The following is a 22,674-nucleotide window of genomic DNA, read 5'->3' as shown; positions in this document are numbered from 1 at the left end:
AGGGTTTGGGGAAAAAGAAGACGTGTCAAGGAGTGAGTTAGAAAGTCTACCTATGGTACCAGTCCTTATAGGACTCTTCAGTGTTCTCACCCTTCTCAGGTGAGGGTGGTCCCCGGCCCCTACGGGCTCACCTTGGGAACTTTCTTTGATGAGCAGGAACTCAGCAGAAGCATCCATAGTGGTTACCCATTTATTTAAGAACTTCTCTCCTCTAAACTCCTTTGCTGGAAATGTCTGCAAGTAACTCTTTGCTCCGACTCTACTTCCTATCATTGTGGTAGGTTGATTATGGGGAGGAAAAGCTGTTTTTAAAAGAATCAAAAAAAAAAAAAGAAGGGAAGAAATACCCCTTGTTTTGAGTTCTGTACCTACCTTTCCTCTGCTCCCATATAGGACTAGATGATTATCTCTCATTTGTAGCTTATAAGATCTCCTCAGGTTTCACTGTACCTTCCCCTAGATTTCCCTCTGCCTAGTCGCCTTGAGGTGGCACAGTGTCTTCCACACCTGAACTTTACGCAAAAGAAAGGTAATTCCATTCCGTCATGTTTCTGAACCTTGTAGACAAGGATTCACCATTTGCTGACTTGTGACATTGTTTTTCTCTATTTAGGAGTGTCAGACTCCTGAGTGAAGAGGGCCAGGTGCAAACAGCAGGGAGTGGTGGGAACCATGGGGGGAAGGGCAGTGCAAGCACCATGGAAAGGGGGAGCTTCAACTCCCGTCCAACACACAAAATGGCCACACCATTCTGCTGCAGACTCTGGCCCTCAAACTGGTAGGATAGGGCCTGGTTTCCACAGGGTCCGAGGGAAAGATAAGGCACACTTTTTCTTCTTTCAAAGTTTATTTCCTCATACTGACCAAATGGAGATTTCCAAATAGAGAAAATCTCAGAAGGCTGCTGGTTTTTCAGACAGGAGGTAGGCGTGCCTCTGTGTGTGTGTGTGTGTGTGTGTGTGTGTGTGTGTGTGTGTGTAAGACAGGCACAGAAAGAGAAGGAGACGGAGAGGGAGGAAGGAAGGAGGGGGGAGCAGAAGGAGGAGGAGGGAAGGGAGAGGGAGTGGAAGGAAAAGGGAAAGGGTGGAGGTCAGATACTGGAAACTACACAGAACAGTGCCCCAGTGAGCACAGGGGAAGTAAGAAATCCTGTCTGAAAGCAGCAGAAAGGGAACAGAGGAGGAAGAGCCACTGGGGAGGGAGGAGGAAAAGCAAATGCAGCCAGTAAAGGGGAAGCTTATCCAGGCTCACCCCACTTCCCTGGCTCCTCTCACCAGAACTCCTGTCCCTCATCCATCACTGGCTCTCAGCTGGAGCAAGGGTCCAGGCACAGAATCCACTTCGAGTGGCTCAGGAATACTGACCATGATGCCTTGGGAGGTGTGGGTGGGGCATTCCATGTTCTAACTCCATCTGTGCCTGCCTTCATGAAGACACCCCAACAATAATGACACGGCCTTGGAACACACGGCTGGGGTATGAGCCAGGCCTATTAGAGCTTTAGGACCTTAGGTGCAGAGGGTCCTTGAGAGCACTGGGGAGGGCCCCTCACTAAGGACAACTGGACTATGGAAGCACAGTGGTCCCCCCTGGGGATACAGCAGGGACAGGCAGCACTCCATGAAACAGACAATGACTGATAACTGAGTTTGTACTTCCCTCCTGGTGCTGCCATCACACAGCCGGGGTGTGGGAGTGGCAGGGGTTCATCTACCATCACTAAGGAACTGAGGCTAATGCATCTGTCTGGCACACTCAGGGCACTCACTCGGAGGGGTCCAGAAAGTGGTACCCAGACTTAAACTCTTGCTCCTACCAACAGTCTCTGAACCAAAAATATATACATACATATGTACATACATACATACATATATACGTACACAAATGGTTCAGAACCACAAAGACAGTCAAAGATCATTCAAAAAACATTTCTTGTTGGGCTACCACTTGAGGGAATGCAAGCATCCTTTTAAATATATTTTTAATTCTAAAATGCTGGCCATGACTTAAAACATAGTGGTAACACTAAATCTGCCTTTCAGAAATTAAAAAAAAAAATTGGAAGAAATTTCATTACAGGCTTAAATGGGAGTTTTAATATGTGTACTGAATTGATAAGAAATTTGAATACTTGCAGCTATCTGTAGCAATATATGATAAGCTGTTTCAAGGTACAATTGAATAATTAATCATTTAATACATATTTGAAAAGTTTTGCATTTATAATAAGAAAAGTTCTATGCTAATTTAAAGTATTAACTCATATCTTCACCCCAATGTTTAATAAAAAAAATATTGGAAAGAATGTTTTCCTTAATTATTCCTTGCTCCCCACCTTTCTTCCAACTCCAATAAAGCCAGTACACAGCTGAAGATAAGATCTCTGGTAACTTTCAGATCTGTTTCACAGGCGAAGGCAAACACAAAGGATCAACCGTTAAAATTTTGTTCACCATTTTAAACAGCAAAGCCTCTGTTCATGAAAACTGCACCCCCATCATACTTCTTTATCATAAATGTCATACTCATAATTAGCAATGATAACTTAGAAAGTGTCTTCCAGACTGATTAATAGATTGTTTGGTTCATCTGTTCAATAATTCATTTATTCGGCAAATATTTATAGAGTTCCTCCTTTGCCTTGGACACTAGGCCTATGCCAGGTGCTGGAAATTAAAAACCAATTAAGACAAAGTTCGTGATTTCATTGAGGAGGTACCAGTGAAACAAAGTGGGGATACAGATACCTGAAAAAGAGCTGCCAGTGCAGGTGAGAGGTAGCCTAAAACAGTGAGTGGGAGAGCAAGGCGGGATCACATCACAGCATTCTAGCCTCAGCTGAATGGCGTATATTACTCCCTTACACAAAATGCCAGTTCCTTACTTCACTTGCTGGAAGGGTATGGAGTACAGGAACTGGCTGAGGGAAAGTATAGGGACACGTTCAGCAGACATGAATGTGCAAAGTGTTGGCAGGTGACCAGTGACACGTGCTTCCTATTTTGTGGTTCACTTCTCCAGTTCACTCAGATCACATGGCATTTAACGTTAGTAGCCATACTGTCTCTCTTGAAGCCCTCACTTTTCTTGGGATCTGTGATGTGTAGCACTTCCCTGTCTTGCTTCCTTTAACCACTGCGTCTAAAATGAATTCAAAATTTGTATCTTCAGCTGGCTCCTCTCTTTAGGCTTCAGATGTCTATAATAACTGCTTATTTGATATCTCTTCTTGAATAATTGGAAGGCAATTCAATCTTATGTTCAAAACTGGCGTCATACACTCCCTACCTCTTCCCCTCCAAAGTCTGGTCCTCTACCTTTGCTCCCGTATCCCAGGGAATGACACCAAATCCTACCTGGCACTGAAGGTGAAGGCCTGGAGGTCATCCCCGACACCCACTACTTCCTCCCTTTCATTCTCTACCTGAATGTGACCACCAGTGATTCCTGTTGATTCTGCCTTTCACATCCTTGCATTTCCCTCTATGTCCCATCCTCACACTGTTCTGAATTGAGTTCCTTCCTGCCACTGGCTTTGCACATGCTGGTCCCTCAGTCTAGGTCAGCTTCCCTCCTCCTGGACTCCCTACACCTGGTTCACACTACTTTAATCAATCCCAGGGAAGGCTTTCCTGACTAGATCAATACCTCCCATTAACTGCCCTTAAAGTACTTTCCCTTTCAATACTTGGAATTGGAATTTGAGGATTCTCAGGTCAATATCTGTCTACCTGATTAGACTGTCTGTTCCACGAGACGAGGACTATATACATGTATTTTCCCTATTTGAGAACCACCACTCAGAACATGGGTGGCAGTTAGTAAGTATTCCCTGAATGAATGCAGGATGAAGCAGGAGTATGCATTCAGACTTTAGTTGCAGGCCATTCTTTCTAACCCTAGTAGTCTCCCAAAAAAACACAGGTTCTGTGACAGAGTCACTCACCAAGCTCTTTTTGTTGGCGTGATCTGATCAAAAGGCTGTAGGTCATTTCCGAATGTTTTCTGAGAGGCACTTCTCCCCCTTCTCAACTTTGAAAAACACAGGCCTCCCCTGCTCTTTAGTTGAGAGAAAACTAGAGAACTCTAGGTTGGGGCTGAGGTCAAAGTTTGGAGAACAGGGACAAAATTTTCAGTCTAATAATTATATAATAACATGTAACTGTTTATAACATTGGAAAACAATCTTTGTGTTTCCATTTTGTCTTGATTTTTTTTTTTTTTTTTAGAACAAACAAATCCACACAAAGCATATATGGCCTTTTCTATTTTGGGCTTCTTATTTATTTCCCAAATGCTTTAATTACATTAATTTAGATTTAAAATATAAGCTGCTTTCCCCTACATCTCATTTGTTAAAAAGGATTCTTACAATTCTGTACTTTTTTCAGAATCAGTACACTTGGATATGTGTGTACTATTACAAATTAACAGAATACACCATACTCATAGGCAATAAAAGAAAACAAAGATAAATTGTACTTCATTAATATTAAAAACTCTAATTTTAAAGGGGTACTATGAAGAGTGAAAAGACAACCCACAGAATGGGAAAAATATACAAATTGTATCTCTGAGAAGAGTTTAATATCCAGAAAACATAAAGCCTTCTACAACTCAAGAACACAAAGACAAACAACCCAATTAAAAATGACTAAGAGGACTTGAATAGACATTTCTCCAAAGAAGATCTACAAATGGCCAATAAGCTTATGAACCGAGGCCCAACATCATTAGTCATTAGGGAAATGCAAAGCAAAATCACAATGAGATACAACTTCACAACTACTAAGAAATAAGTCAGAGAAAGACAAATGCCATATGATATCACTTATATGTGTAATCTAAAAAAGGCTCACTTGTAAAAACAGAGAGTACAATAGTGGTTACGGGGGCGGTGAGGGGGAGGGAATAGGAGAGATGCCGTTTTAAGGGTATAAACCCGCAACTAGTAGATAACTAAGTTCTGCAGGTTTAGTGTACAGTATAGTGAATGTATAAAATATTATATTATAATCCTCAACGTTGCAAATGGACTAGATCTTAATTACCCCTACCAAAAGAAAGAAAAGAATTATGTGCCTTGATAGAGGTACTACGATGGCTACAAGGGCAATCATATTACAATATATAAATGTATCAAATCAACAGGTACACCTTACCTTTACTCAATGTTATATGTCAATATATTTAAAAAAAAATCCCACCCCAAAACATTTTATACCTAATAGTATAGCTATTAAAAAAAAAAATAATAACCCAAAAACAGAAAATAAGTGTTAGCAAGGATGTGGTGAAATTGGAACTCTTGTTACATTGCTGGTGGGAATATAAACACTACAACCGCTGTGGAAAACAGTACGGTGTTTCCTCAAAAGGTTTTTTTTTTTTTTTTGTTTTTTGTTTTACTTTTTAATGTTTATTTATTTATTTTGTGACAGAGAGAGAGCTGGTGGGGGAGGGGCAGAGAAAGAGGAGAGAGATAATCCCAAGCAGGCTCCCCACCATCAGCGCAGAACCCAGTGAGGGATTCTGTCTCACAAACCATGAGATCATGACCTAAGGTGAGATCAAGAGTCGGCCGCCCAACTGACGGAGCCACCTGGGTGCACCTCCTCAAAAGTTTAACACAGAATTACAATATGCTCCAGAGATTCCACTCCTAGGTATATACCCAAAAGAAATGAAAGCAGGGACTCAAACAGATACTTATATACAAATGTTTATAGTAGCAACATTCACAATAGCCAAAGGTATAAACAACCCACGTGTCCATCAACAGATGAATGGATAAATAAAATGTGGTCAATGTTCTCTATTTGGTAAAAATAAATAAGGTAGTTATATTCTATAAAGTTGCAGCAAATACTGAATGAGTGACTACTGAACTGCTCCTCCTAAGGGTAATAGGTTCTCGAGAGCCACTGGTCACCTTTATCAACCAATTTATATATAATCCTGTTTTATGTGCATTTCTGTTTAAGTACACCTTATTAATATATATATATATTATTATATATATATATGCACACATATATACACATATATATACACACACATATATACACATATATATACACACACATATATATACATATGATTCATAACACTGAACTTACAGCCAACAGCACTATAACTCATGCCTGAAAGAAGCTTATCTAAGACCTATATTTTTTTTCCCTAAGGCACATCATAGCCATCTTGCTTTAGGAACACTAGATAGCACTTTAGCACTATGCTTAGAGATCATTCTAAACAATGAAATCACCAAAAAACAGCACAAAAATGCAAAAAACCCCCACATGGTACTAAGTAGACCATGAAAAGGCCACTTGTTCACAGTAAGAGGGCTGAAACAAAAAGGCAGAGAGTCTCAGCTGAAATGTACACACTGGGCAACTCTAATTTATTGCTGCTCTGGGCACATCTAAGAAGGACTATGGGAGTGCTCTGAGTATGGACTTTGGGGTTACAAAGAAATGTAGTCAGAAGGTCAGTTCACAAATACAGAATCTACAAACAATGAGGACTGATTCTATATATAATGGAATAATAGTCAGCCATAAAATGAAATTCTGGTACATGCTACAATAAGAGTGACCCCTGATAACATGAGACTTAAGGGAAATAAGCTAGACACAAAAGGATACATACTGTATGACCCTACTTATAGGGAACACCTAGAAAAGGCAAATTCATAGGCTAGAGGTTATGAGGTGTTTGGGGGAGGGAAGACTGTGGAGTTACTGTTTAATGGGTTGAAAGTTTCTGTCTGGGATGATGAAAATCCTGGAGACGGACAGTGGTGATGGTCGCACAACCCTGTGAATGTAATTAACGCCACTGAACTATATACTTAAAAATGATTAAAATGGAAAAATTTTAAGTTACATATATTTTATGAGAAAAACTTCTAATAGATGTGCTAAATAGGACTGAACGGATCATTTAAAACTCCTGTTAAAGTCAAATGGAGACATGCTGGATGGCCCGAGTAGCAATTCTTGTTTACCCACACTTCCATTTAAAGCAAGGACCTTCTGGGGCGCCTGGGTGGTGCAGTCAGCTAAGCGCCCGACTTCAGCCAGGTCACGATCTCGCGGTCCGTGAGTTCGAGCCCCGCGTCGGGCTCTGGGCTGATGGCTCGGAGCCTGGAGCCTGTTTCCGATTCTGTGTCTCCCTCTCTCTCTGCCCCTCCCCTGTTCATGCTCTGTCTCTCTCTGTCCCAAAAATAAAATAAACGTTGAAAAAAAATAAAAAAAAAATAAAGCAAGGACCTTCTGGGATGCCTGGGTGGCTCAGTTGGTTAAGCCCCTGACTTCGGCTCAGGTCATGATCTCACGGTTTATGAGTTCAAGTCCCATGTCAAGCTCTGTGATGACAGCTGAGAGCCTGAAGCCTGCTTTGGATTCTGTGTCTCCCCCTCTCTCCGCCCCTCCCCACTCACACTCTGTCTCTCTTTCTCAAAAATAAATAGAAAGTAAAAAAAAATTAAAACAATGACCTCCCTTAATGTGTTTTTCTTTTGGTTTATAGACCATATTAAAAAAAAAAAAGCCTTGCTATATAATATCAACTGATTAATGAGGAACACAAGTAAATGAAAATGTGCATGTTGGTTGTTTAGCCTTGCTTCACTCTTTTGGTGAAAAATTATGTTCAGTAGAAGTATTCTTTCTGACTAATCACCAAAAGGAGGGTCACCTTGGAAGCCAACAGTGGATGTTCCCAATTTATACTGGGATGAAATGGTCTTGGTGACATGCCATACTTGAGTGAACTGGCCTTCCTAGGTAAACTGCTCTGGTACCATTTAGGTGTCTCGGCACTATGTGTCCACTATCAATCTTTTGCATTGCTCTTATCACCAATCTATTTCTTATGCGCTTCCTTCCTTACCAGAACCCCCTATTTTCCTATCTCTAGACAGAGCCATCTGTTAGAATAGTGATGTGGTTACTATCATAATTCAAATGTTCCTTTTTATTTTAGGTATTTCTTGACCCAACAATTACAAAGAAGCACTGCTGGAAACAAACATATGCGAAATGTGCTAACGTGGAATAAGAACGGCGTTGAAATGTAAACGTAACATAGGAAGGAATTCATGGCCAAAGAAATATCTCTTACAGTTCTTTTGATCTTTTAAAATGAGTCATAAAACTAAAAACGTTTCACTACAGAACAACATTTCGGCTTCTTTTATGATTGCAAAGAAGGATAATTATGATTGTCATGAAAACACATTGAGCAGCTGTATACTGTTAACAAAAGAACCACTGTATGAATGCATGTAAAAATTGACACTTCATACATTCACATTTCCTAGAAATTAGATAGTCTTCTCAACTGGAGTAGATACCAAAAGAGACTGTTTTCTATTAATCGTGGCTTTGTACCAGTCAAGTTTTTAGAGCCAACTGGATCATCTTTCTTTTGGGACAATTCCCACATATTATATGAGATCTATATAAACTGATTTATATATACGCAGACATGTGCATTATAATTTTGCAAAAAGTAATTTTTAAATTCTTAAATGATAGATTTTCTACTCTTAAAAATGCTAGTGTCAGTGGATTCTTTCACAAATATACATATGATTTATGTTTAGAAATCATAAAAAAAAAAGCATAACAAATAACTCTGCAGGTTATTTTATGAAGGCTAATTAATAGGTACTTACTCATTAAAGACTAGGTCTGGCGCAAAATAGAGAAATTGGCTGTTTGTATGTTTGTACGATCTCCAGCTCAAGGCAAATGATGATAGACACATCCAAGAATACTGGATTAGGGTAATTTGGTCCTCAAGAGGCAAGTTTTTGAATCCTGAAGAACAGAACAATTAATCACAGAAATACACTTAGCATTTAAGTACATTCCAGGAAGACGCTTCTTAAGGCAACCCCAAATAGTCACCTTTCTCTAACAGACTCAGATCAATTCAATAGCCATTTAAGGAGCACCCACCATGGGCATGGCCCTGTTTAACATCTTATTTTAAGTTTATTTATTGAGAGAGAGAGAGAGAGAGAGAGAGAGAGAGAGAGAGAGAGAGAGCGCACGCATGCATGCATGTGTGTGCGAGCAGGGGAGGGGCAGAGAGAGACAGAATCACAAGTAGGTTCCTCCCTGTCAGTGCAGAGCCCCACTTGGGCTCAATCTCATGAACCGTGAGATCATGACCTGAGCCAAAATCAAGAGTTGGACGCTTAACCTACTGAGCCACCCAGACTCTCCAACGTTTCATTTTAAATTCACCCTAAACTTTCAATGAGGGTGAACTGCCAGGACAAACAAAACCAGGGAGTTCAGACAGCTTCACTGTGGGTAATGGTCTAAAACCTTTGGTTAGACTGAAAGAATTTGTGTTAACTTGTAAAACTTGCTTCATCCTATTCACATTAACATTCAAATAAAGACTTTTAATAACTGTCAACTCCTACATATCTATAGTTAACTTCTGTGAATTTGCAGTGGTTGAAAAAGTACTATTCCTTGTTTCCCCTCGTCTGGGAGAATACTGGACTTCAACAAAGATATAAAGTAGAGTAAGTGTCTTTGGCATCTGTCCTCCTCTCTCTTACAGTCTTCATTTCTGGGCTTACATCAGCCCCTCTTTTGTTCCTTTTCTCACCCCCTGTATTTCCAGGGACATCATGGTATTCTTCTGTTTGCAGAGTTTCACCAGGACATGTTCCTCTTCACAGACCCAATCATCAGAGCTTTCCCCAATCTTTTTTCTTATGCCTCTTGGCTGACCATAGGTAATCCAAGAAATTGCTTATAAATTACATTATTATTATTATTATTATTGAGACAGAGAGAGTGCGAGTGGAAAAGAGGGGCAGAGAGAGAGGGAGAGAGAGAATCTTAACCAGGATCCATCCCAGTGTGGAGTCTGACACAGGGTTTAATGTCATGACCGTAAGATCATGACCTGAGCCAAAATCCAGTCAAATGCTCAACAGAAAGAGCCCCCCAGGCGCCCCAAGAAACTGCTTTGATTAACGAACTGGGACAATGTGATAACAATTCTAAGTGATGTTTCTGTAGATTAAGAAGGACTTTATTAATAAAATTCTATAGCATAAAAAGTGACTACAGTAGGAATTTCAAGGACAATTTAAAGGGTGCCGGAGGCAAGATGATATTTTCAGAAAGAACAGTCTTTCAGGATCTCCTACAACTTACTTGATAGGTCATGGTTTACTGGTCTATGCTAAGATTAGCCCTGGTTATGAGCTGCTAATAATGGGCTCAACTTGCATTTTCACAAACAGATTGTATTTCACCTTATCGATAATTCGAGGTGGAAATGTCCTATTTCAATCACCAGCACAAGAAACGTAGATTAACAACAGAACCCTTAGCCCTAACAGCTCAGGAGAAATGAGCACATTGACAGATTTTCCCTACACACTTGATTAGTTTGGTAGCGATTACAAAATTTGGTTATGAGGACCTGACAGAAAGCTAACTCCAACTGAACTCTTAGGGAAATGGTGAAATGTGTTGCCCTGACTTCTCTTCTTCAGGATGCAGACCTTGAAAGGAGAGGCATGCCTACCTGGAAGTACCTTTGCCCACTTCACGACTTGGATCATCTGTTTGCCTGCTAAGCGGTTTAGAGTGGAGAGTAGGTTTTCGGCTGTGTCTGGTTTTGAGTTGTCGTAGCCTGCATACACGATCTCAGGCTCGATGTTTTCAAGGATTGCAACAGGGGTAGGCGTAAGCGCTCGTGAGATTGTGGACAGCTGAGGAACCAGCGCTGAGTTGACCGAGGGCTCTTTTGCAGGAGCTATGTACGTTGTCCCCTCCTCGGGGCTCTGGGGGGGTGGGGGAGGGGGCGGGGGCTGCTGCTGTGACTGCTCCTCGTGAATACCTTTTAACTTGCCCAACTTCTTTGACTTTCGAGCTGTAAAAGAAATTGTAAATAATAAGGGCAAATTTAAATTAGGATTGAGATACCTTACATGAGGTAAGTTACAATTAAACATTGACTTAGTTGACTACTTTTCTTTTAAAGATGTCTTGTCACAGTAACAGAAATAGAGCCTTCTCAGTGATTTTCTAATATCGGGCACAGTCCTAAATGTTTTATATTAATTAACCAATTTAACAATTTTATGAGTAGGCACCATTAAGTTTCTTATTTTATAATGAGGAAACAGGCCAGAAGGGTTAAGAAATAGGTAGGTCAAAGATCACACAGTGAACACATGATAGAGATGAGCGTTCAGAGGAAGGTAAAATTACTTCATATGCTAATAAGTTACATATGTCTCCATTAAATCTTAGATAAACCAGTAACTCCTGCCTATTTTCCACCAGGTTGCCAACAAGTGCTAGAATGGGTCTTATTCTAATGCAGTCTCTGCTCCCTCTAATTAGCTTTGCTGGCCCCTTTACTAGTTCCTGTACTTCTCTACCACTTACTCTTCCTGTTCTGGTCCATGTGTCATCGCTAGCTTATGCGGTTATTTGGCATAAATTCTGCTAGCCCTAATCCCCAGTTACACTGTGAACCACTGAAACACAAAGACTGGGTGTTCCTCCTCGTTTACAGCCCCCCGTGGCACGCTGGTGAATGGTATACCTGGAGAAAGTGATTTATAGATTTCCACTGGATTAATGGGAGAGCAATCAACCCCAAAGCAAGGCAACAAGATGGAATAAATTAAATATCTAGGTGATTTCAAATTGGAGAGCTAACTACTAACCTAACTACATGTATAGGAATTAATGCTGAAAAAAACCACGTTTAAATTACACCAACGCACACATATACAATATTTAAAAATCTGACCCACTCTATATGTTGAATACAAATCAACAATTCACATATCATATAATCTAATTAAAAAATATCATACTACGATATTAGAATCTCACTTCAGATTTTTAGGAGAACTTATTATGTACGAGTGACGTTATGTTCTGATTTACCCAGAACAGTCCTGGTTTATGCTGGTTTTCCCAGCATGATTACCAATAATGCCCTGTTTATTTTGTGCCAAGTGCCATATTTTGGACAATAAATATAATGTGGTCATTTTAATTAAAACCAAAGGATCAGTAAGTATTAATTTTAACAGAAATTGCTTTTCTTTCTCATTTTTCTCAAGGGCACTTAAAATAGATGAGAAATGAAAGAATGGGGAGATGTAAGGGAGACTGGAAGGTAGATGGGAGGTTGGGTTTTGGATGGCAGGTGTGTGGGGTCAATGGGTAGACAGATAACTGTTTGTTTTTTGAGACAAAGAGAGACAGGGGAGGGGCAGGGGAGCAGGGGAGGGGCAGAGAGAGAGGGAGATACAGAATCTGCAGCAGGCTCCAGGCTCTGAGCTGTCAGCACAGAGCCTGACGTGGGACTCGAACTCACAGACCGTGAGATCATGACCTGAGCCAAAGTCGGATGCTTAACCGACTGAGCTACCCAGGTGCCCCTTGATGTATGACTTAAAGGATAAAAAGAAAAGAAAGCTTAGAAATGCCAAATTGAGCTTAGAGCTACAGTAATAACTTATTTGCAATTGTAAGGTTTTCTTTATTTTATTTTTATTATTTTTGAGAGAGAGACAGAGTGCAAGGGGGCAGGGGCAGAGAGAGAGAGAGAGGGAGACACATAATCCAAAGCGGGCTCCAGGCTCCATGCTTTCAACACAGAGCCTGACGCAGGGCTCAAACCCACAAACTGTGAGATCATGACCTGAGCCAAAGTATGACGCTCAATTGACTGAGCCATCCTGTAAGGCCCGCCTGTAAGGTTTTCAATTTCACTGAAGAATTTCAAAACTCTACTTAGTTCAAACACGTGAGGGACTTCTAGCATACACGTTTAATGTAGAGTAGAAATATGCCACACTAATTAGCTTGATTTTAGAAATAACCATTCATGATTACAATCATGGCCATTAATCTTTACCACATTCATCACAGAAACACTTACCAATTTAGATGAACGACAAGCCACTGGCCAACAATAGATCTACCTGCCACACATCTATTAAATACTGGAACTGGGCTTAAAAGATAGAATTCCTATATTTTAAGGAGTTTTAAAATTAGCAGAACAATTTTAAAGCAGTCATTTCAAATCGTTTCATTTCTTTACAGACTACCTCCATCAATAAAAGATTTCTGGCAGAAAAAATCTGATGTTTGGAACTGTTTTAATGAAAAGCAAATGTATCATATTCACATGTGCTAATGGGAAGCTGTCGACAAGTATTGCACAGTAGTGCTAAACTTACGGTATGTAACTAAGATGCTTCTGACAAACAAATGAGTGAGCTACCAACCAAGGAAAAAAATCAGCAAAGTGCCTCATCGATAGCATACTGATTATTTGGGGAATTAGATACTTGGGAACTGCCTGGGTCACATAAACTTTTCTCTAAGCCTCAAGGAGAAATGGAGACGATAGGCTCCCCTCTCCTATGTCACAGAGGGCTAAATGGATAAGAAAAATAAAAACATGTTGAAAGTTACTGCTGACACCTGAAGTAATATTTCAGTGTTACTCCCATTCTTTCCATAATTCTTCAAATAGTAAAAATATTCCAGTTCATTAAAATGTCCTCCTTCTTTATAAGACTACATCTGATGATAACTGTAATTTGATTGACTAGCAACAGCCAAGGGTTGTAGTTTCAAATTTTATTAAAAGTGATATTTGCTGGCAAATTAATTGTAAAAATCATATTTCTTTTTGGCCTTAGGTCTATACTGCTGTGTTTATTCTCATGGCTGACTTAAGGTCAATGCTATAAAATATCATGAACATTTTCTCTAGCACTTATCCACAAGGCTGTGGCTTGTAGCATAACCTATTGAAGAGATTATCAACATTATGTTTGGTATTTCAGTTACACTTAACTTTAGCCTATGATTTTGGGAATATATGTGGGACACGCTTGGAACTGAGTAATAATCTATATTTATTTAAACAGCTCAAGGTAATAAATATCTTCAGTGTGTAGATTTTGCAGCCATGTGTATCCATCCAATATCTTTTCTAAAAGCACGGGGAGATACATAATTAGTTATACTTATATTACTCGAAGTAGCCTTTCTAAAGTGTTTGGAAAGTTTATGCTGCTCTTCTAATACGTGTTATATTCTAAAATGAAAGTTCCTAAAAGTTGGTAATAGTGTCTTACACATTCCTAAAACATCCTTTCCATTATGCTTATGGGTACTTAATAAATGCTGAATTTATTTCAAATTCACATTTTGAGAAACTTTAATAAATTATTACTAATGGAGTTATGCTATATGGTTTCCCTTCTAATCCTTCTTTCTTTATCTAATTTGCATTATTTTTATACTTTAAGATTAGCCACAGCTTCAAATCCAAGTGTATAATTAAGATGTTTGCTAATTACACAGGAAAATCTTTTGCCAAAGATCCTTAATAAGCATGTTTCCATTATCCAAAGCATCAGTGAACATAAATTGGGGGTCTTAGCACTGCCTACAAACCACCTTACTAAATTAACATGGAGTTAATGGGCATTGGGCTTGGGGACCCATGCTCCCAGGTGGCCACAGCCACACTTCATTTCTTAAGTGCCAGCAACAGCTGTGTGTGTGGGGGGGAAGGGTGCATGGAGGGGTACATTAATGTGAATTTAAACATGTCCTAGTCCCACTTGGACCTAAAGGAGTTTCACTCATTCTATGTGGATGTTACAGTAACTAGTTTGTGCTTCCTGGCTTCCCTCAGCTGCCAAGTCCTTAATTACCAGCAACATCTGGGCAGCTACTTTTCCCCGGCACTGCTGGAGGCCAGAACTCTACAGGCTCTCCATGATTGTTTCCCCCCACCCCCCACGACCCCATGAGCTGTGCAGTGGGGAGGCCCTGCTTCCTATCTTGACCAATATGCAGAACAGCAAGCAGGGCGCATCTGGTGGAACCTTATAAAAAGTGTGAAGAATTCCCATTGAGATCTCACGATTCACAAAGGCCTTGAGACATGGCATGGCAGGTCTTCCTTTGTGGTTTACTCTATGTCCCAAGGTGGACAGGACCTGTAACATAGTTTTTGACAAACTACTGGTGTGGAAGAATGATGGCTGGATAGGAATGATTTCATTTTTTCATCTCACAGTAAGATGGTGGGATGGGACTCTCCCATGGTTCATGTTACTTTCATCGTGATCTTTCTCAAGTATGTTCAATTAGAGATATTTTAGTTCAAGAAATGGGTAATTAGGACAGCCTTCCCCCTGCCCCTTCTGGGGTAGAATAAAAGACTAGTATGAGATTTTTTCAATCATGACATTTCACTGGAGAAACTTAAAGTGAGAATTCTGTCATCTTAGAAATGTCTTGAAGTTTTAGGTCTTGGCAGTAAACATTAGAGAGAATAGACTGAGGTTATACAAAAACATGGATTTTCTGTTCACGGGCCAAATATAATTTCTGGTTTGAAGCCACAGGACAGTAACAGTACCCACCCATTCCTCTCTCTTCTCTCTTGCCACCCTCACCTTGCTCCCGTTTGCCCTATCCTCCTCATCCTCTTTGTTTGCGTGGCTTCTCTTTGCTTTCCTACTGCCAGAGAAGACATGCTCAGAGAGTTAGGGGGAAAACCGAGTATTTCTGTGTCATAGAACCAAAGGAAGGAATGTCAACATTCTATAGGTTTAATAGTTTTGCAGCAAAACCTCTCTAACTGGTACTAACAGGAAAAAGAGCACATATTGTTCCCAAGGCAGTACATACTAATGGGAGTGGGGCGACCATCCAGGGGCAATGTGCCTACACTGCTTTAGGAATAAATGATTAGCTTCTCAATGGATAATAAAAAAGTGCATTTCAACTGTTTATAAATACTCCTTGAGTGGTTAAAGAACTTGAAGACAGTGTTTTAAAAAGTACCTCTGAATAGTCTCATGTTAATGTACAAAATTTAATAAATTAACAGGCATTATCAATGTTATTAGCATAGAACACATGCTAAGACAAACTGAAACCTAACTTCTGACCACATTAAAAGACTTTCCACATTACACAGGCCTGCAGATGATAACTATATGAGGTGATGTATTATGCAAATTAGCTTGTGGTAATCATTATACATGCACATTATATCACAATACCATGTAGTACACCTTAAATATATATAATCTTTTATTTGTTAATCATAACCTCAATAAACCTGAGGAAAAAAGACATTCTGAATGAGTGGATCTCCATATGTTTAATTTTAATATGTGCACAGGGTATCTATAGACATCTTTGTATCTTTAATAAATATAATTTTGTGGCTACCGTAGAATATATTTATTCACTACTTAGGTAACCAATATCCACCCAATGTGTAGAGGTATGCTGTTTTTGTGAGCAGTGCAATGTTGAGTAACAAGATCTGAGCCTAGACAAGAGATAACAATCTTGGGGACGTTCGATCAATACATAAGAAAGTAATTAGGTCTATGAAGCGGGCAATGATAAGTTTGGGGTCGGTGGTACTGACAATATATTTGGAGAGTCAGACAATGGCAGGGAGAAGTTGTTGTATCTTTCTACAGGAGGTCACAATTTACAATACCCCTCTGCCATTAATTCCCACCATGTCCTGGTTTGCTTCTAGTGTGATTCATGTTTTACGGAAGACCCATGTGGACCAGGCCACCTTCCTGTGTTGGGAATCCACCCAAATTTAAGCACAACTGACCTCCCCTTAAAGAGGGGAGTCCCTCAGACCAGAAGCCAAATCTCAGAAGAGAGACTCAGGGGAATCCGAGGCAGTCAGAATAGGGGTCCACTAATTGTGCAGAGAGGGTAACAAGGTTCTGAAGACAACCCCCAATGACGTATTCTGACACTTTCCCTGCCAGAGGTACAAAGTCAGAAAGGTGCAAAGTCAGCACCTCCCTACGAGGTACTTCTGGGGGCTAGATAGACAGCCAGACTTATGAAGGTGAAGCAGCATGTCTTCGAGGTCTGGCCAGGTTGAGACTACTTTAAATCACGCAAGAATCTTACAAGAGGAAACAATGTCAGAGAAATGGCCTCTTGGTGGTAGGTTTGTATTAAAGCAAGAGACTGCCATAGGATTGAGTGGCGGGGCTGAGCATAAATCGTAGTTCCAAAGCTCTCTGTGGCACGACTTCTTTTCTTTTTTTAAGTTTATTTATTTATTTAGAGAGAGACAGAGACAGTATGAGAATGGGAAGGGCAGACAGGGAGAGAGAGAATCCCAGGCAGGCTCTGCACTGTTAGCACAGAACCTGACATGCGGCTCGAACCCGCGAACTGTGAGATCATGACCTGAGCCGAAACGGACAGTCAGACGCTTAACCATGCCCGTGGCACCCCTGGGGCCCTACTCCCGCAGAACTGTAAGCAGGGAAGTAGCCGGCACCTCAAGGCCAGCTGGGGTGGACCGTGGTCTGGTTACATGGAACACCTTCTACCTGCACCTTGCCATTTATGTGCTGATACATACCCCAAGGAAGTCTCAGGGGGAACAACAAAATGACAAATCTTTTACCCACAAAGCCCTGGACAAAAAATGCTTAGTGAAGAGGAAAAAAAAAGTGGGAAAAGACTGGGATCAACTTATTCTACAGTAGAGGGTGAGGAGGGACGTGAGAGACGAAATAGCAATTTCAAAAACTTAACAAGGCACGTGGCAAACCCTGGTGAGGATCTGCTTTCTATCCCCATTGAAGTTATGATAAGATATAAAGGGTTTAAAGGGCAGAAGAAGGGATTGAGATTAGATATCAGGAGAATTTCCTTCAAGTGTTCTGGAATGCATTATGGAGAGAGCCTGGAATGAATTACCAGCAAGAGCACGTAATATTATTTTCTAAAAACTCTAAAGTAATAGGTAGACAGGCATCCTGCTTGCCTGAGTGCAGTTCTGTCCAAAGGTAGAAAAACGTGATTCAGGGGCGCCTGGGTGGCGCAGTCGGTTAAGCGTCCGACTTCAGCCAGGTCACGATCTCGCGGTCCGTGAGTTCGAGCCCCGCGTCAGGCTCTGGGCTGGTGGCTCGGAGCCTGGAGCCTGTTTCCGATTCTGTGTCTCCCTCTCTCTCTGCCCCTCCCCTGTTCATGCTCTGCCTCTCTCTGTCCCAAAAATAAATAAAAAACGTTGAAAAAAAAATTAAAAAAAAAAAAAAAAGAAAAAGAAAAACGTGATTCAATGAGTTACTGAGATCCAGTGGCCCCACAATGGAAGAAAATCAGACCTCCACTGTACGTTCCGGCCTTTCATTTGTCTGAAAGGAACTTCTCTGGTTCGTATTTGTTTGAGAAACAGGAATAAATCCCTTACCCCTATAAATGTGGTAAGAAATAAATTTAGAAGTATTTTTCCAAAATAAGCTCAAAAGACAAATACTGCGATGTCAGAATGCATGCCTGGAAGAAGGTCCAGCACCATGGAAAAAAACACGTCAAGTCCTCTATGCTGTCTTCCACCCTATCCCCCAGCAGTCACACCTTGTTTGTTAGAAACAGTTTCACCACTATAAGCTACAGGACTGTTTGCTTTAGTTCTGTGTTTAAAATGGGCTCTTTGGTTTTCTTCTAATCCTGAGACTATGTAATTTTCTTAGTGGGGAAAAAGCAATAGTAAAGAGCTACCATTGATTGGGGATCTGTATGTTAATTGCTAGGACACCATCTTTTAAAAATATCTCATTTAATCCACCTAAGGGCCTTGTGGGGTAGGTACTATTGTCATCCCCATCGTACAGAGGGGTGCAGTGGTTTGCAGGGGGTCACAAGGATGGCACTTGTGACTGTGGCAGAGTCAGCAGGTGGTGGGCTACTGTAATGACATGGAAAAACAGAAGAGAGAAACCCCATTGTGTTTGCAGATGACATCAAACCAAGAGGCCAAAGGGGTGTGAAAAAGGGCCAAGCCCTCAAATGACTTAAATTTTTGGCAAGGTTACCATTAGGTTACCTGTACGGAAGAGATTATTAATCTCTTTAACAGGAGGCATATAACAACCTGTACCAATCCACAAGATATTTTCTCTCCTAATTCCTTGGGCAGAACAGTCAACTTCTGTGGACTCGGGGGCTGCTCCTGTAGCAGGCAACCCAGGCTTTATGCTTTTGCTCCATGTGAAGACACCGTAATCCTGATGGAAGGAGATACCAAGAGGCAGAATTCAAACTGGTCTGTATGAAAAACACAATTCATGGGGGAAGAACCTACTACTTCTGATTAAAAATAAAGTTCCTAAGTTCCATTGCACCTGAGAGTTGAGTTCTTTGCACAAATAGATCTTTGAAATCAAATGAACATTCTTTTTTTTAAAAAATTTTTTTTTCAACGTTTATTTATTTTTGGGACAGAGAGAGACAGAGCATGAACAGGGGAGGGGCAGAGAGAGAGGGAGACACAGAATCGGAAACAGGCTCCAGGCTCTGAGCCATCAGCCCAGAGCCCGACACGGGGCTCGAACTCACGGACCGCGAGATCGTGACCTGGCTGAAGTCGGATGCTTAAGCAACTGCGCCACCCAGGCGCCCCTCAAATGAACATTCTTAAGAAAATACACATTATTTATCTGCTTTGTAAATTCGCATTCTTTAGGAATAACTATGCCATGCTCAAGATTGATACAACTGTGTACGCAAAACAAAACACAAATAAGCAAAAAAAAAAAAAAAAAAAAAGTAGAGAAAACCTCCATCTAGTTTTATAACATACTTAAAATAAGAAAAACAGAGCCATGATAGCTGTGGACACCAAGCAAAAGTTCCCTCCCTCAGTTAAAAAGTTAATTCTTTAACAGCTGCAAGGGTTGCCTTCTTGGCACATGTTCGAGCACAGAATTTATTACACAAAGCATGATCTCATTGGGTATGCAAGGTAAATAGTCTCATTAAGGATGTTTTATGAAGAAACATTACTGTTCTAACAAGGTCAAAGGGTGAATAAGGTATGAGAAAGAGGCAGAAGGCAGTGACCTGGAAACAGACTACAGTGCACAGCTTAATTTACTGTGCCTTCCTGAGCCCCAGCACGATCCTCCATAGGCTCAGGCCAAAAAGAACTGGTCAGATGCTAGAACACATGCTGGGCAGAAAACCCACAGAAAGGGCCCCATGCACACCTCCTCAAACCAGCAAGTCTGCTAAATAGGATCTACCTTAAGCAGTTGTATGTATGTATTTATAAAAGTTTATCCAATAGATATACTAGGAGGTTATTTACCCTAGGTTAATGGCATTTTTCTCTATAATATTTTCAGCAAAACATTCTGTAAATAAGCTCTCAGAGAACATTTAAAATATAATGCTTTACCATTTGCCTGAGTGTCACATTTAGGCAGGTTTCAGTTATTCCGTTTTTCCCTCTTAGCATCTGCTCTCACTTCACTGCAATGGCTTCTTCGTCTTGGACCCTTTAATTGTACCCAGTGACCTTACGGCTTGCAAGTATTCGAGAATTCTAATGCAACGAGGGAAGATGCCTAAATTCAATTTCAGATTTTTTTATGACTACTATTTGTGTACCTGAGAATTAAAAACTATGGAGTGGAATGGAAAAATATGCAGACTAAGAGAATAGTTTTATCTCCAATACCAGTTTTTTTCAAAATATTTTATCCTTAGCTCAATACTCTTTCTGTAAAAGAATTACTTAGAGCCACATCATTATAGTTTTAATTATCTTTTATGGACTATTACTTAACAGCATATTTTATATAAAATTGTCTCAATTTTAAGCAAATTATAAGTAACACTTTACATTATTTACATGAAAAGTAAACTGACTAGGTTCTAGTCGAGACTACCAATGTTGAGATTATAATTGAATGATTAAATATTATTAAAACTTAGCAAGAGAAAGAATTGAACTAGATAACAAAACACAGAATAATAATACCATGAATTGATATAGACACGTACTTTTCACAACTGGCATAACACAGAAAACATTCTGTATTTCTGACTACTATTAGTCTAGTGTTTTAACATTTTAAAAATGCAAGACAAAGAAGCCAAGCAGAATTAAAAAATATATATTCATATTAGAAGCTAAGACTAATATAAAAAAAGGATGAGTGTAATAAGTACATGTTAATGAGTTAACAGGATGCCACTCAAGTTGGGGGGGGCAATTAAATAGGCCTGAGGGAAGAGAGAATGTCAATGTTTGTATCTTTTATGCATTTTAAATAAATATTACTCTACATTTTATTCCACTGACATTATCAGAATAAGTCTAAATTAGGAATTAATAGTAGCCAATGATGCATGTACTTGAAAAAAAATTATTTTTCTAGGCTGGGATCTCTTCAGGATACAGGCTGAATTGGTCTGGAAACTCCCAGATAAAGCAGAGCCAAACCAAATGGCCTTTTTTGAATAAGTGATTCTCTTACATTTGCTTCTCATGGTTTCATTCCAACTTTTCTCTGCACACAGAGTTAGTACTAAAACATTTTGAGGCGCTCTGATGATGTCTTGTGTTGGCAGGTCTCAGGCCCCTGCTGAGGACGAGGCCTTCTCAGCTGCCTGGTGGTGAGCAGAGCCATGCCAGGGTGGGGGCAGACACACATGCCTGACCTCGCAGCTCTGTTTAGAAGATGAACGGCTATTTTTTCATCTGGTATTCTGCCACAGTGTAAATTCCAGAGCTTTGGTGACTCTCTCAAAACCTAATTCAGCACGGCAGGCTGGACAAAAAGAGTCTTTAAAAGAATATGCTTTCCACTTAAGTTTCAAAAATATTATTCAAATGTATATCACTTAGCTACACTAAAAGCAAAAGGTCCAAGAAAGCATTTAAGAAAGTTGTTAATAGATATGATGCTAACTCATCAAAAAGAAACTTTTAGGAGAAGTAAACATTAGATCCCTTTTTATATTGAGTGATTCCTTATAATCTATTTTGCCTTCACAGAGGAGAAAGAACAGTAGATTTAGATGAAAACAAGTCAGCCCATCTCTGCCAGAGCCAGAAGATGAGCTGCCCTGAGGAGGTCTTCTGGAGACGATTTAAGTAGTTCTGGAAGGATAACTGGGCCATTCTGGAAGTTTTCCTTTTGTGCTGTAATTCATATTTATGCCACTGTTAGTAATTTTTAAAATAATGTCACATTTACAATAAGGATATTAAACAAAAACACTTAGGGCTTCTTCTCACAAATTGCCTACCATTTTCCTATTGGTATTCTGCTTATGTTCCAAAGATAGGTTTCCCTCCATTTAAAACATAGTCTGCTAGCATGTTGTGATTTTTAACACTTCTATATGTAACTGGGAAGAATTCATGGTGTCTTTGATGATAAATTTCACTGATGGCTTTGCTGATGTTAGAACAAGTCTCTTCTAGTGTAATAGGGTAGCCCACGGCTGTCACCCCAGAGCAGAGGTCTTTGCTAGGAGTCAGTTCCTCATTGCTGATTTGGGTTAGCGCCAATTTCATGCTAGGATTTTCAAACAGACAATGTGGTTCTAAGTTACACACCATGTAAAACACAATTTTTAGCGTCCATAATAATTTTTAACTTCCATAACTGAATGGGGATGATACAAGCCTATAACCTTCCCTGCAAAGAATTTGTATTCTTTAATAGCAATTTCTTTGGGCCCAGAGTTAGGATTAGATATTCTTTTCTTTTCAATTTGAGAGAGTGTGTGTGTGTGAGAGAGCACACACGCAAGGCGGGAGGAATGGGGG

The 22,674-nt window shown here is 40.1% G+C and overlaps 1 protein-coding gene across 2 annotated transcripts in view; it reads right to left on the bottom strand.

The window, feature by feature from the left end:
* The window catches only part of NR3C2 (nuclear receptor subfamily 3 group C member 2), a 356,521-nt gene that overhangs the window by 60,327 nt on the left and 273,520 nt on the right, over positions 1-22,674 (bottom strand). For both annotated transcript variants that reach the window (XM_040472694.1, XM_040472701.1), the window contains exons 5-6: positions 10,573-10,920; positions 8,687-8,831 (exon numbers count right to left, since the gene is read on the bottom strand). In XM_040472694.1, the coding sequence (XP_040328628.1) occupies positions 8,687-8,831; positions 10,573-10,920 (493 nt within the window). The remainder of the gene's footprint in view (positions 1-8,686; positions 8,832-10,572; positions 10,921-22,674) is intronic.

This window comes from Herpailurus yagouaroundi, unplaced genomic scaffold (genome assembly GCF_014898765.1).
Source record: "Herpailurus yagouaroundi ecotype Mexico unplaced genomic scaffold, PumYag 28, whole genome shotgun sequence".
NCBI classification, from domain to species: domain Eukaryota; kingdom Metazoa; phylum Chordata; class Mammalia; order Carnivora; family Felidae; genus Herpailurus; species Herpailurus yagouaroundi.
Note: the sequence above shows the minus strand (reverse complement) of the source record. Positions and strands in the feature narration are given on the sequence as shown.